Raw genomic sequence first — 14577 nt, 5'->3', positions numbered from 1 at the left:
TATATATAAGTTGTCAGCTTAACATTATTCTTTCATTTTACGACACCCGTTTCAAATCTTGTGGTTGACTGGTTGCGGACGCACTACTCGGATCGGTTGGGTCAGCCGACTCAGCCCGCAAAGACGTGTTTCACACAATAGTCAATACAATTTAAGCAAGGCAAATATGTTAGATAAAAATTTAAAATTTAATAAAATATTATTTTTTAGTATTATTATTATTTTAAAATTTAAAAAATTTATTATATTTTATATAAAAAATTTGAAAATATTTCAATAATAAGATGAGATGAAATCATTTTTGTATCTAAATAAAACCTGAATATAGAATTCTCAATTTTTTAAAATTTTGTTATTATTATCAGTTTAGGTTTTGCTATATTAATGAGATTCATTCATGTGGTTGTCTATTTAAATATATATAATTATTTAAAATATTATCATATTAACAAATGCAATTAAAAATGATAAAATCTAAAATAATTCTTTTTACATTTACTCAAAATATGTTGTCTTTTTCGTACTAAATCAAAATCAAAATAATTTTCACAAGATGAAGAAGACTTACGAAAGTTTTTCCTAGAATATTTTTCAATGGATGCCACCACCTTTTGAAATCTAGACAAAATTATATCTCAAAATCTTTATCAATCCATGCGTATATGTAAGAGATTTCCTCACAAAATCTCCAAAAAATACTAGGCCTCGTTTTTTTTTTTAAACTTTTCAAGAAGACCTCATACCCAAACATAATGCATTGGCTAATTAGTAACATTTAATTATATCATCAAAATTATTTATATAATATCGAATTCTTAATGATGTGTTATAAATATTAGGGTTGTGCATATGACCCGCCAACCTGCTAGACCCGATTAAAATGGTCCGATCCGAATCGGCTTCTATTGGATTGTTACTTGTTCGGGTCTCCAATCCAATTAGTAACGTGCTTGTATTTTAGGTGTCAACCAGTCCGACTATAAAAATTCACTTCTCTTCAATTCTTAGCCCTAACCGCCCAAGTCTCATGAGCGGATGAGAAACCCTAGCCTCCCATCTCCAACCCTAGCTCTTGGCCCGTTCCTCTGACTCCGACAGAGCATGAAGAAGAGCTTGCTCGCCAACTCTCCATAACGTCAATTCTCTTGGTCACTTCGATTACTACTTAGAAGCTAGCTTCGATGTTGACACACTTGACTTGGAAATTTTATTATGCAATCTCACGAGTCTTTTTCTTTCATTTTGTTTTTTTCCTTTGAGTTTTGATTTTCCTAAGAAATTTCTATATGAATCTGACAAGTGATATGACTTCCGTGGATTCTTTCTACAGATTTGAAGTTCTATGAGTATTTTTAATTTTTTGGCTCAATTAGTCTTCAAGTTTATGAAATTTGTTATTTTTTTCTCCTTATTTCAATAGAATCTATTGTCGTTTTAGTTGTTTGGCTCATGAGAAAATAAAGGAAAAAAATGAGTTTTGACGTTGTGTAAATAAAATGAAATGGGCTATTGTTGTGGAGGACAGATACATGTTGCATATATGATCTAAAAAAAATGAAATGGGTTCAACGTAGCAATATTTCTCAAACTTAGAATCTGTTGTGATTTTAGTTGTTTGGCTCATGAAAAAACGAAGTAAAATGAAGAAACCCACATTAAGAGGCTCTTCTCCAACATATAAAATGAAGTCCACTTTCTTAGATCCCTCATTATAGCCTCTCATGAATCAACACCAAGTCTATCATCATGGCACTATATGACCTAAAAAAAAACAAAAGGAATTCGACTCGATTCGAATGAATCGGATCGGGTTGGATCGGTTTGGCACACATTAGATGTACGGATCAAATTGGATAGGATCAAAACTTGGCTAAGGCTGGTCGGGTTGCAGGCCTAATAAATATAGGAAAATGATTTATCTACAACACATTTTACAACACATTGTACAACAATGTGTTGTAAAATGTGTTGTAGGTGTATCACTACTCATAAATATAATATATCTATATTTTAAAATATTTAAATCAATTAAGTTTTTGTATAGAAACATGATTTTTATTCTTTTGAATCGATGCTCCGGAAAAAGTCAACATCTTCGAGGTGTCTGTAGAAAGTATAAGGGAACGCGACTTCGTTAAAATCAACGTGTGACGTGGTTGTTTTGCACTTGGACACGTAAAGAGTATAATAAATATTGCACAGTGAGGAAAAAAAAAAAAGCAATGCGTATAGAGGTTGGGGATCCCTTCCCTAGCCAACCACCCTATCCGTAGGATTAAGGGTTGTTTGGTAAATATGGCTCAGATCTTATAATTTCATTTCAAATTTTCTCTTAATTTTTTTCTCAAATATAAATATTTTTAATTTTTAATTTTCCCATCTAATCAATTTAAGGATGTAATCGATCCGATTCAGGAGAGATCAAGGACCGAAAATTTAGGTTCATCATTTTTACTGGATCGAACTCTTAGCTATCAGTGTATTCGATCTGATTTGATCCATGAACTTTTTTTTTTTGTCAAAAAAATTAATACAAAAACTAAATTAAATTAGTAAAATTAATATCAAATGATGTCTTTAACATTTTATATATAATTAACGAATATTAAATAATTTTATTGTATATATGGTCAATAGTAATCTCTTAAATGAAAATTACATAATTAACTTATATAATTACTATATAAAATAATATATTATATATAATATTTAAATATATATACACATTCGATCAGACTCAACCTAGTCAAGTCCAAAAAATCACATATCGAGACCAACTAATAAGACTATTGGTCTGATAGTCTTACACTCATACTAATCATTATAACTTTTCAAAATTTTTAAATAAAATAAAAAATGTAATATTACTTTTTCAAAGTTTAAAACAAAAATATGTAAAAAATTTATATTCTAATAATATTTAAAATTTATGATATATTTTATTCAACATTTTCTCTCTTATTTTTCAAAATCTAATAAAATATTTTAATTCAAACTATTTCACAAATATTGATAAAATTCTGAATTCATCTTATCGACGAGCATCTCCTGAGAGTTATCTTCAAAAATCAATTTTTTATATGTCATGGTTAAGGGGTTGGTGTCATTTAGAGCACTCTCATTGGATTAGCTAAAATTAAAGGACATTTTTTATCAATGTAAGAGAAATTTTACTTTTAGTTATTCCATTAACATAAATCTTCACATTGAAATGGCTATTTTTTCATTATATAATAATAAACTAATATAAGATGAATTTAATTTTAATTATTCACATCAAATCTCCACATTAGATTATACATTTATTTATTATATAGTAATGGATAACTAATAATTTCAAAAATATTTAATTTTTTAATTATTAATTTATTGAATTTTATCATATTTTACTATTTTACCTATTATATATTAATTAATAATCATATTCTTATTAAATTAATATATCACTAACTCAAATTAATATATCAATTTTAAAAATATTTTAATTTTTTTAATTATGAAATTATTTTATTTTATCATATTTTACTATTCATAATATTATATATTAATTAATAATCATATTCTAATTAAATTATGGATTAATATTGCTAATTATTAATGTTCGTATCTATATATATTTTCTCAAGTAAATCCCATAGCAATATTTATTTTATTCAAGAGATGTTGTGGGATCAAATATATATATAATTTTTTTTAACTCAACTAATCACTCAAATTATGTATTCCCTGATATAAATATAAAGAGATTTTATAAAAATAAACTCACAAATTGACATAGTTTCATATAATACGTTAAATTTATTTTATAAAAAAAATAATTTTATAATTCAACGTACAAAAATAATTTTATTTTTGTGGAATATTTTTATGATTAAATTATTTTTCTTTTCATTTATATGCATTTTATCTAGTTTGAACTTATGACTTCTGATTTAATAATTGCCGTAGAAATAAAATATCAAGTTATTTGTTACTTTTTGTCACGTGAAATTGAATTTTATAATGATTTAAAGGAATTTTAATAATAAAGTTGAATAATGATTGTTAAATAAAACTTAGATAAATCTTAAATGATCTGTACTGTAATATATGAAATTATAAATTTCAATTTTTATGAAATTTTTTATAAATTTTAAAGTTATCGTTAGTCAACGTGGGAGAAATTTGACGCGAACTTCGAATAAATATTCCATGTAGCCTGCGTGTAGTCCACCGTCACGAGTGACGAACCCCCTCACTTTTTCAAGGCGGCCGTTTCGAAGCTTCCCGTTTTATGGGAGCTCTCCCAATGCTCCGTGTTGTCGGGGCTTTAAATTCAGCCGAACATCCAAACACTTACGACCACCCTCCCACAAACCAGCCGATACGAAGAAAACGTTGTCCGGATTTTAAGGTAAGTCACAGTAGAGAAACAAACGATCGAGAAATATTAAGATGGGAATCGACGCCGAGACGGTGAGGAAGCCCAGGTTTCTGTGCCTCCATGGATTCAGAACGAGCGGAGAGATTATCAAGAAACAGCTGAACATGAAGTGGCCCGATTCCGTGCTCCGAAAGATCGACCTCGTATTCGCCGACGCTCCTTTCCCGTCCCAAGGCAAATCCGAAGTCGAAGGAATTTTCGATCCTCCTTATTACGAGTGGTTCCAATTCAATAAGGTCTGTCTTTCTTTACCACTTTTTCTCTGATTTAATCTGTTTCTAGTAAAATTTTGGTTGTAAGGTAGTCCGAATCCGAGTCGGATAAGCAACTATCATGATTCCTGAAGAAAGTCTTGTACTTCTTTCTCACAGGAATTTACGGAGTACACGAACTTCGACGAGTGTCTTGCCTACATCGAAAATTTCATGATTAAGCACGGACCATTTGATGGTCTCCTCGGTTTTTCTCAGGTACAAAAGTCCAACTGAAATTCCCTCTTTTATAAAAATGCAACAAACTTTAATTCCTATGCTTATCGTCTTTAGAATTCCTTTCCAACAGAGATCCTCTCCAATTTGCATCATATCTCATCTCTTCGAATTAAAAACAAAAAGATCTGAATTCATTTGTTTCATATTGGTATTTTTCAATCGTTTAAAGTCTTATGAAGCAACGATTATTTTTGATAGGGGGCGATACTGTCGGCTGCGCTGCCAGGGCTGCAAGCGCAGGTACGTGGAAAGTGGAGGTTCATTGGAAGTTTGTATGTTGTCCTTTGAGTATATTAACCCATGGAAATCGAGATCTGATTTGGTAGGAGGGCTGTGGGTTTTGACTTTTTTATTTCAGGGCGTAGCGCTGACTAAGGTTGCTAAAATAAAGTTTCTCATAATTATCGGGGGCGCCAAGTTTAGATCGCCATCCGTGACTGACAAAGCATATGCGTCTCCTATTCAATGCTCCTCCCTCCACTTTCTAGGTACTTTGCTTCACGTTTATTCTACCCACCCACTGCCTATATAACGTGTATACAATAATATATATATATATATATATAATAATGGTAGATATTTGAGATGTGTAAACTCTACATGCTTTATTTAAAAGAAAAATTAGACTCATCGTTAAAAAAAATTATGTGTATCTCAAATTTATCTATTTTTATTTTAAAAAAATATACGAGATTTGTATATTTTAAAATTATATTCATCATTATTCTTATTGATGTATGGCTTTTCCTGACTAGATATATGATATAAAATCTCTAGGAAATAATATGATTAGCAGATAGAATCGTAGATCCTCGTTAATATGCCATTTATTTTATACAAAATATTGAAGATAAATGTAATGGACAAACAGGGGTAGGTGGGGGGGGTGAATAACATAGGAGAACAAACAATCACTAGCGAGCTGCGTATAACACCGATGATATAAGAGATGATACAAATCTGAAATCGCGGTCCCTCAAAATTCAAAACACTTACGTTATGTGTAGTAAGATGTTAGATTTAGGTGAGCATGCATGTTGATAATCCCGACCATAGATGTGGGTGGAAACTATAGGCTTTGACTTTTACCAATTTAAAACCTCTTTTTTATTTTTTTATTGGTTATCTATTATCCATGCTTCACCCGGGAGACACTGAAATTAACCATCGCGCTTGCGGAGACAGTACTGAAATTAACTACGTTGTTGCAGGAGAGACAGATTACTTGAAGCAATATGGAATGGAACTGTTGGAATGCTGTGTAGACCCTGTAGTGATTCATCATCCCAAGGGCCATACAATACCCAGACTCGGTAATTTGCTTTAAATTTCTCTGCTTGCTGTCTCTTCCCACAATGCTGCAGGCTGGCGCAATGTGTGTGCGTGCTTTTAAAAAAACTTCTCTTTTTATATGTCAGATGAGAAGGCTAAGCAGACTGTGGAGACTTTCCTCGAGAGGATTCAAAAGATGTTGTCTGAGAATGAAGAAGAGTCGTGAATATATTATATGCTTATTCGAGGAGGCTTTGCCGGCATAAGAAAATCTACACTCTCTTTTGTTTTTCCTCCCTCTCTCTCTCTCTCTTTAATGTCTTCGGGGCTAATTCCGATTCATATACATGTTTTACCTTCAAATAATTGATTCATGGTATACAGGGAAAAGGCCCCCAAAAGTTCAATTGTTTTCCATTTTTTTAGGTAATAACGTTACAAAGTCCGCAAGATTGTTAGAAAATATTGATATAAAGGTTCATGTGTGTGAAATCATAGTTATAACATCATCTCGCTGATGTTTTGTTGAAATGCATATCTCTCTGTATCATCAGCTCTACTAATCAGTCTCTCTTAACATCATTCTTACAACTTACGGACCCACGGTGGTGCCTTTTCAACAGCCAAGACAGCGTGTTTTCTAATTTTCTTAGATCAACAGCGAACCTTGCATTTGCAATGGGAGATTAAGGGATGACAATCGAAAGAGAGAGCACAAGAGAAAAGACAAGTTTTAAATGGGTTGTAGAGTTCGTATCCACACAGTGTAAAGACCCCAAGGAATACATGTTTCTCGATGATTACGATCTAAGACAGCAACTCTATTCACAGGGAAAATAACAGACGATAGTTGAAACTCATAATGAACATTTGGATAAATATAATTTTAAACTAAAACTGGGTTTCTTATCTAATGATCCCTTTTTTTGATTTTTGATTTTTTTCATCAAGTTTATTTATGTTTCCAAAATAAACACCTTCGATTGTTTAATTCGAATTAAATAGTCCAATTTTAGAAATTAGATAGAGATACATCGTGTGAACTCAACCACATGATTTATTACCATCCGCAAAAGATTTTCGAGCAATGCAAACTCTAAGCGGACATTGTTCAATATGGATTAGAAAGTTGAAGCTCATGATTTAGTTGAAGGAACCGGATCAGCAAAAAATAAATAAAATGTCGAAACCACTTATCGTTATTTAGACAATCAGGAATTCTATTATCAGTTACTATTCATTCGTATACTCTCACACTAACAATTTTTTTTTTTCTTAAGATGTGAAAATATTTTTCATAAGATATGAGGTATAAAATAATACCACTTATTGTTATTTAGACAATCAAGAATTCTATTATCAGTTACTATTCACTCTTATATTCTCACATTAACAGTTTTTTTTTTAAGATGTGAAAAATATTTTTCATAAAATATAAAGTATAGAATAATAAATAGTGACTGATGAGAAGAATTGCCCTTAATCAATACAGGAGGCTTGAGGGAGACACGGTGGACGCACATTCAAAGTCACAAAGGAAAGCATAATCACATACAAAGGAAAGAAGGATGTGGAATTTGGCACGCAAAAGCCGAATAATGACATGCCTGTCTACCGCTCACCACTCTTCATTGCCTCCCATTTTTAATGCTTCTAACCTTCGCAATCCTTCTCGCTCTCCCCGTAGTCCTCTCTCCAAACTCTCCCCCTTCAGCCCATATCTTTCTCTTTCTCTTTCTCCCTCTCTTGTACTTCCCTCATATCTAACTACCAATTCAACTGCCAACAAGTCAACCCGACTCTCTGCTCAAGGTTTTCTCCTTCCAAGTTCCAGTCTTGCAATTCGTTCCTTTTGTTCCAAGGGAAGTGGAAGAATGGGGGACAGAGTGATTCAAAATCCGGACTCTATATCGTACTTGGGGCAGCGAGAAGCCGCCGAGATCGATGAGCTCCTCATGGGTCCTCTCGGGTTTAGCGTCGATCAGCTCATGGTCATTCTCTAATCACGGATTTATTATCCAATTTTTCTTCTTCTGTCATTTTATGTTTTCGTTTCGTGTTTAAGCCATCGACTTTATATCCGTTTTTTGCTGAGAATTATTTTGGTTATTAGGAATTGGCTGGTTTCAGCGTGGCGACTTCCATAGCAGAGGTAAGGTTTTAGGAACCTGCCTCCAGGTTTTGTATGAGGATTTTCTTTCTGTAAAGACCCAAATGCGTATCGTTTTGGACAGGTTTACAAAGCAGGTGAATACAACCGTGTTCTCGCTATTTGTGGTCCTGGGAACAATGGTGGTGATGGTCTCGTGGCTGCTCGTCATCTGCATCACTTTGGTTACAAACCGGTTGTTTGCTATCCAAAGCGTACTCCGAAGCCTCTTTATTCTGGTTTGGTTACGCAGGTATAGATAGTTCCGTTATTTCTATCTTTGAATTTTTGGTGTGGGTTTGCCAGAAAGTTTTCTTATTTGATGTAAGTAATTTTGTAGATCGAATCACTGTCAATCCCTTTCTTGTCAGTGGAAGATCTGCCTTCAGACTTGTCAAAGGACTTTGACATTCTAGTAGACGCAATGTTTGGGTTCTCATTCCATGGTAATTTCTCCTTTTCTGTTTTGGTGTTTTCTGACTTTTATGTGTAATGTTTATAGGTACTATGCATTACTGGCATTTGAGCTTTTATGACTCGTATTTGTAGTATGGATGTTATTTAGGACTAGAAAAACCGTAATAAATTCAACTTGCTCCTATTTCTACGAGAAGTTAATAGCTCATCTACATAAAAGCCCTCAACACGTTTCTGTTACATTGCTTCTTTTGTAGTTTAGGCTCCATTTTGCAAATGATTACAGGCTGACGATTGCTGTTTTGCATTTTTGGAAGCTCCACATCTAGTGTTTTAAATTATTGACCACAAGTAGCTTTTAATCCTTTAGGTACCCCAAGGCCACCTTTTGATGATCTCATCCAAAGACTGGTTTCTTTACGACATTATGATCAAGCGCACCAAAAATCCCCTGTTATTGTCTCTGTAGACATTCCATCTGGGTGGCATGTCGAAGAGGGAGACATGGGTGGTGAAGGCATTAAGCCTGATATGTTGGTATGTTTCTTATGGAAAACTCACTTGTGCTATTGTATGTGAAAATGTTTTTAGTAAATTGCACGCATATATCGAATAAACTTTGTAATGCAAAATTTGGTATGTTTCTAGGTTTCTTTGACTGCTCCAAAGTTGTGTGCAAAGAAGTTTTGTGGTCCACACCACTTTCTAGGTGGTAGATTTGTCCCACCATCTATTGTAGACAAATATAATCTTCGTCTTCCACCATATCCTGGAACTGCAATGTGTGTCAGGATTGGAAAGCCTCCAAAAATTGATATATCAGCACTCAGAGAGAACTATATTTCTCCAGAACTCCTCGAGGAACGGGTGGAGGCTGATCCTATTCATCAGGTAATAGTTCAAGAAAAGCAGTATTGCTGATCGTAAGGTATTGATATATTTTTTTAATCTTGGTGGTTTTGAGCCAAATGATATACATGAGAACAAACATTTTTGCGATGATTTTGTCACAATCAATTGAAAAACTCATTGGTCACATAAAAAATAAGCTGTTCATTATCTTGCAGTTTCGCAAATGGTTTGATGATGCAGTGGCTGCTGGCTTGAAAGAACCAAATGCAATGGCATTGTCAACTGTTGGGAAGCAAGGAAAACCGTAATAATTGCTTCTTTTGCTATTTGGCTTGTTTCATCGCTATCAAATGTGTTTATAATTTTCCCAAGTACCTTATCACCCTGTTGGAAATTGATTTACACAGGAACCTAAATTTCAATGCTTCAAAATTGTAAAATGTGTCATATTCGTTACTTCTTGCCATTCAAATTCAACACACTTGCTCATATATCAAGAAGTAATATATATTGTATAACATGCGTGTTGGTCGAGTTAGCCATCATCTTTCACTATTCCACCATTTTTTCCTCATCAGAATATTTCATTCTGAAGATAATAGGGGTGGCCCAGTTATGCTCATATGCTTGACGGCCAGTTAATATTTTCACTTTGAGATTTGTTTTTAGGCCTTTGAGTTGAAGGAATTAGCTTCTGAACTGATTTATTGAAGAAAAGTCTAAAGTTTTGTTCGTTTATTGATGATTTGGTGCAGCTGCTGCCCGCACACACCCACACACACCCACACATCGTCAGTTTTCTTGGATTTTTCCAAAGAAATGGATATGAGGATTTGATGACTATCAGCAAGTGGCATGCACAGTTTTATTGTTTTGAACGTTCATTTTAATTTTTAGTTCATATGTGGAACTTTGTTTACCTTTTATAATGGACTGTACTTTGTCTTACTACCACAGGTCATCACGAATGGTACTGCTAAAAGGAATTGATAAGGACGGTTTTGTCTGGTCTGTTAATCTGCTACTGCTGTGGCACTGCATACGTCTGGCAATGGTTTCCTGTGAAATCTTGTTTTTCTTATATTACTGCTGTTACTAAATGCAGGTACACAAATTATGAAAGTCGAAAGGCCCGCGAATTATCTGATAATTCCCATGCATCACTGCTTTTCTATTGGGAAGGTCTTAATCGACAGGTAACTTGACCTCTCAGTTGTTAGAATAAGGTCTTCGGTGCAACACCATAGTAGAATATGGGACAGTGATGGCTTTCCTGTTCTCCAGGTGGCTGTCCTCATGTTGTTATGAGCCTGAAATAGTGGGTATTGGTTCAATTTAGTGCTCTAAAATTCTAAATGCGGTGGATTTGGTGGTTCATTAAACCTCAGATGGTAGGTGGAGGATTAGTATCAGAGTAACATACTTGTTGAGAGAGAGATAATTGAAAGAAATGTTAAGAAGCTTTTAAGCAATGCCAGTGACATCTTTTTGAACAGCAGTGCAGCAACTGCATGATTAACTATACTAGACTGCATGCAGATGTTCCCATGATTAATCTACATTTATGTACACCTGAAGAGGGTGACGAAATTCAATTGCTAAAATAATTAAAAATCAGCTCACTTAATGTGATTAGTGACAAATAACTGTAGCATGATGCCGACGCCTGGTCACACACAACAAAAACTACAAACCTAAGGTTTAATCACAGGAATTTGTGTCTCAGCATCTGAGGCATTTGTGAGGAAACTGCCTCGCCACACCATACATCCAGGTCTCAATGTTTATGAATTATGAAATCTGCACCTTTGTAACTAGTTAATGTTTGAAATTTTACATAATGAATGCTTATGGGCATTAAATCTGGGGCATTTTGAAACATTATATCTGATCTGTATGGGGGCCATGCTACTTAATATTTACCTATGTAATTTCCATAAAAGGGTAATTGAGCTAACATTTGCACTATGAAGACATAATGCATCATCATGTTTCCTGGTTGAAGACCAAATTTAACATCAACTTTGATTTCTAGGTGAGGGTTGAAGGCTCTGTGCAGAAAGTTTCTGATGAGGAATCTGAGCAGTACTTTCATAGTCGTCCTCGAGGAAGTCAGCTTGGAGCAATAGTTAGCAAGCAGGTTTATTTCACCTCTTTACAATTTATTGAATACCAGCTTACTGTAAACATGAAGCATGTGCAATATTTTTTTCTTAAAAAGAGACTGATGCACATATGGTGTAATAATTTCAGAAACACTTAAACTGTATACAACAACAGTTTTTTTTTTTTTTTTAATTAAGAAAATTTTGAGAAAGCCTTTTATGAGCAATAGAGGATGTCTGCAAATTTTAGTATCATTATCCTTCCGTTGTGACTCTTTGTTATATTAACATGTTTCATCATTTTCCCTTTTAAGTCAATTGAAATTTAGAGTTATTAAAATGGTATGGGAGATGCTTGTTATTATGGCTTCAAGGTGTTCTGGTAAAAGTGGGAGTCTTAAAATGAGTAAGACTCAAACTAAATTTAAAAAAGTAATAATAATGAGCAGAAAGTAAAAAAAGGATGGTGGGTAGGTCAGTCGGTTAAGGAGGTCATTTGTAAGAGTTTCAGAGTAATCAAACTTGGAGGGGGAGGGGTCATTTGAGAAACTTTAGATTGTTTAAGAATGATGATATTTTCCTATTCTGCCATTTTCTTCTGGAATTATTTGACTGTGAAATTTCTTTTTCCTCCAAGTCTATTGAACATCTGTGCATGAACATTTGATACCAGTTTCTTGCTTTCTTCAGAGTACTGTAGTGCCTGGAAGGCATGTTCTACACCAACAATATAAGGAACTAGAGGAAAAATTTTCTGACGGGTAAGTTTTCTTTTCTCTTTGTACTTGTGTATGTTGAGAAAAGGAGGTGGGGGCAGGGAGTGGCTGAAGAATGGCAAGATTGTTTGAATATCTAATTTTTAATTCTTGATAATTTGGCTTATGCATGGATTCTGCTAATGACACTTGATCTAAATCCTTCAGATGATGGACTCTTGACTGTGGTCTATTAGTGCAATTTTTATGCAGTAACTAGAAATCTTCTTTGTTTTTGTTTTGCAGAAGTATGATTCCAAAACCTAAACACTGGGGTGGATACAGGCTTCAACCAGAGCTGTTTGAGTTTTGGCAAGGGCAGCAGTCCCGCTTGCATGACAGGTGGTTTTCATCCCATTTATGAAAGGTGGCTTTTATTCTTTTATTCTTGCTGCAATTTCAGTGATTGGCTATTGATGAATGAATGGAGCTGGTTTGGGCCAAAGTCGGTATAATTCTGGTTGATGGATGCAGGGTTTGACCTTAAAACTTTGGATTGAAGCTACATGTATTGAATTCTTTATCTGTTTCATATCCTAAGTTTTTTTTTTTTTTTTTACAAGTAATGAAGGAATCTATTGATGAACATAGTTTACTGCTTGTCTGTTTTATTTTGAATATTGGGAACTCATGTTGTGGCGCAACTTATTTAAGAAATTTGCGTTGACATATTTTGTAAGGTGTCTCAAAGATTCTTTGGAAACTTGTATGGATTCAGAACATTTATAACTATGATTCTCATTGTTATTATTCTTCTATCTTCTTGATAGGTTGCTGTACTCTCCTAGGGAGGTTGATGGACAGCGTGTGTGGAATATCGAGCGACTGGCTCCCTGATTATATGTTCATATCTTTGGTGCGAATCAACTGTAAGCGATGTGCATTTGCACTGATATCAATGGGGCATTGAGAGGGTACATTTGTATCCGAGAGTGATAGATTTTAATGCATGGTCTGATTCTAAAATCTGTAGAGGAGAACAATTTAGTGAATCACACAGATTGATTCTTGCATATGTTGTGATTTTCATACAGAATCATCTTAAAGGTGAGAAATGCTTAGAATCTTTAGTGCATGGTTCGAGTGTTCTACCATATTTCATTACTGCTCCTGGATGGTAAAATATATGTGGATTAAGAGTTGAAATAAAACCAAATATTTTGGTACAGAGTGTTTCTTAGCCGCCACACCATTGTGGTACAACATCAGTCTAAACAAAATCTAACATACAAGTTGTCATTTGAAAAAAAAAAAAAGGAAAGGTTATCATATACCATAAGTTTTGTAGCTCAACCCCACAATCCTTTCCTCTTCATCTAGTGCCTACAATTGTACGGCCATGTTATCTGTTCTTCATGATCTCCCTCTTTTTCCTCTGTACAAAATTGGAAATATATATAGCTAAACTCAATTGTATTTCAACCCAACGTGCCTTTTTACTGTTGATCCAGCACCTTTGCTTCTAAAGCAATTTCACTATTTGTTTTGCATGATTGTCAGATAACGACTTTTTGAAAATCCTCTTGCTTGAAGGTTTGAGTGGGAGCTCTCTCTCTCTCTCTCTCTCTCTCTGGATGCTGGATGTCCATCGAACACTGCCATGTTTCTTTAGGGGCTTGGTGGCAGTTACGTAAAAGACAAGGCTTTTTAATCACAAGGCTGTGACACTATTTACTGTAGGTTGCTTTTATGAGTGGATCAAAAGTTCACTTGTTATATTCAATATTTAGATGATTACTTCGGCGCTTGCCGTTAAACCCAAAATTCATCATTAAAAACACCATCTGGGAAGGAGGCCGTCTCTCTAATCAAGGTGAACTTTGCTCGCTCTCTCTCTCTCTCTCTGGTGTATCGCTAGTTCTCTTCGAGCTTTGGGGTTTCTTTTAATTTTTATGGATGATTCTTAATATTAATGGTGGTTGTGTTGAGAGAGGGTGTCTATCATGACCAAAACGGGCTCCACCATGGAAAATATCAGGAAATTCTTTTTAATGTTCTTTGACCAGCTGAAGCTGAAACCTGAAGCACTACTTTTTTATTTTTAGCTCTGAAAGGCCAAGTTGATGGTGGGTGACCACCCCACTTTCTTTTGAAAGTGTGGTTTTCCTTCTTA

At 34.2% G+C, this 14577-nt stretch overlaps 2 protein-coding genes across 3 annotated transcripts; both read left to right on the top strand.

Moving 5' to 3' along the window:
* Window positions 1–4240: 4240 nt before the first annotated feature.
* LOC108982028 (esterase CG5412-like) lies at window positions 4241–6738 on the top strand. The gene is made up of 6 exons (XM_018953296.2): window positions 4241–4659; window positions 4795–4893; window positions 5113–5154; window positions 5273–5402; window positions 6126–6227; window positions 6333–6738. Exons 1-6 carry the CDS (start codon window positions 4435–4437, stop codon window positions 6410–6412), a joined length of 678 nt encoding a protein of 225 aa, XP_018808841.1. The 5' UTR covers window positions 4241–4434; the 3' UTR covers window positions 6413–6738.
* Window positions 6739–7704: 966 nt separating this feature from the next.
* LOC108982027 (pyridoxine/pyridoxamine 5'-phosphate oxidase 1, chloroplastic) lies at window positions 7705–13539 on the top strand. 2 transcript variants are annotated; one of them, XM_018953295.2, is made up of 13 exons: window positions 7705–8177; window positions 8300–8338; window positions 8421–8588; window positions 8676–8781; window positions 9123–9289; window positions 9401–9643; window positions 9820–9908; window positions 10562–10612; window positions 10710–10800; window positions 11640–11744; window positions 12400–12470; window positions 12711–12831; window positions 13235–13539. In XM_018953295.2, the coding sequence occupies exons 1-12, from the start codon at window positions 7755–7757 to the stop codon at window positions 12826–12828; spliced, it is 1671 nt and encodes a 556-aa protein (XP_018808840.2). In that variant the 5' UTR covers window positions 7705–7754; the 3' UTR covers window positions 12829–12831; window positions 13235–13539. The 2 variants fall into 2 exon arrangements, with proteins under 2 accessions (XP_018808840.2, XP_018808839.2); XM_018953294.2 differs by having other exon boundaries at window positions 7710–8177; window positions 12711–12806.
* Window positions 13540–14577: the final 1038 nt, after the last annotated feature.

This window comes from Juglans regia, chromosome 11 (genome assembly GCF_001411555.2).
Source record: "Juglans regia cultivar Chandler chromosome 11, Walnut 2.0, whole genome shotgun sequence".
In the NCBI taxonomy this organism is placed as follows: Eukaryota; Viridiplantae; Streptophyta; class Magnoliopsida; order Fagales; family Juglandaceae; genus Juglans; species Juglans regia.
Note: the sequence above shows the minus strand (reverse complement) of the source record. Positions and strands in the feature narration are given on the sequence as shown.

Bases quoted from the DNA above. Each gene is read 5' to 3' on its own strand.
- LOC108982028 (XM_018953296.2), top strand. From the start codon at position 4,435: ATGGGAATCGACGCCGAGACGGTGAGGAAGCCCAGGTTTCTGTGCCTC. The intron at 4,660-4,794 runs GTCTGTCTTTCT...TCTTTCTCACAG, and splicing joins AGTGGTTCCAATTCAATAAG to GAATTTACGGAGTACACGAA. The intron at 4,894-5,112 runs GTACAAAAGTCC...TATTTTTGATAG, and splicing joins GTCTCCTCGGTTTTTCTCAG to GGGGCGATACTGTCGGCTGC.
- LOC108982027 (XM_018953294.2), top strand. From the start codon at position 7,755: ATGTGGAATTTGGCACGCAAAAGCCGAATAATGACATGCCTGTCTACC. The intron at 8,339-8,420 runs GTAAGGTTTTAG...CGTTTTGGACAG, and splicing joins TGGCGACTTCCATAGCAGAG to GTTTACAAAGCAGGTGAATA. The intron at 12,807-13,234 runs GTGGTTTTCATC...TCTTCTTGATAG, and splicing joins CAGTCCCGCTTGCATGACAG to GTTGCTGTACTCTCCTAGGG.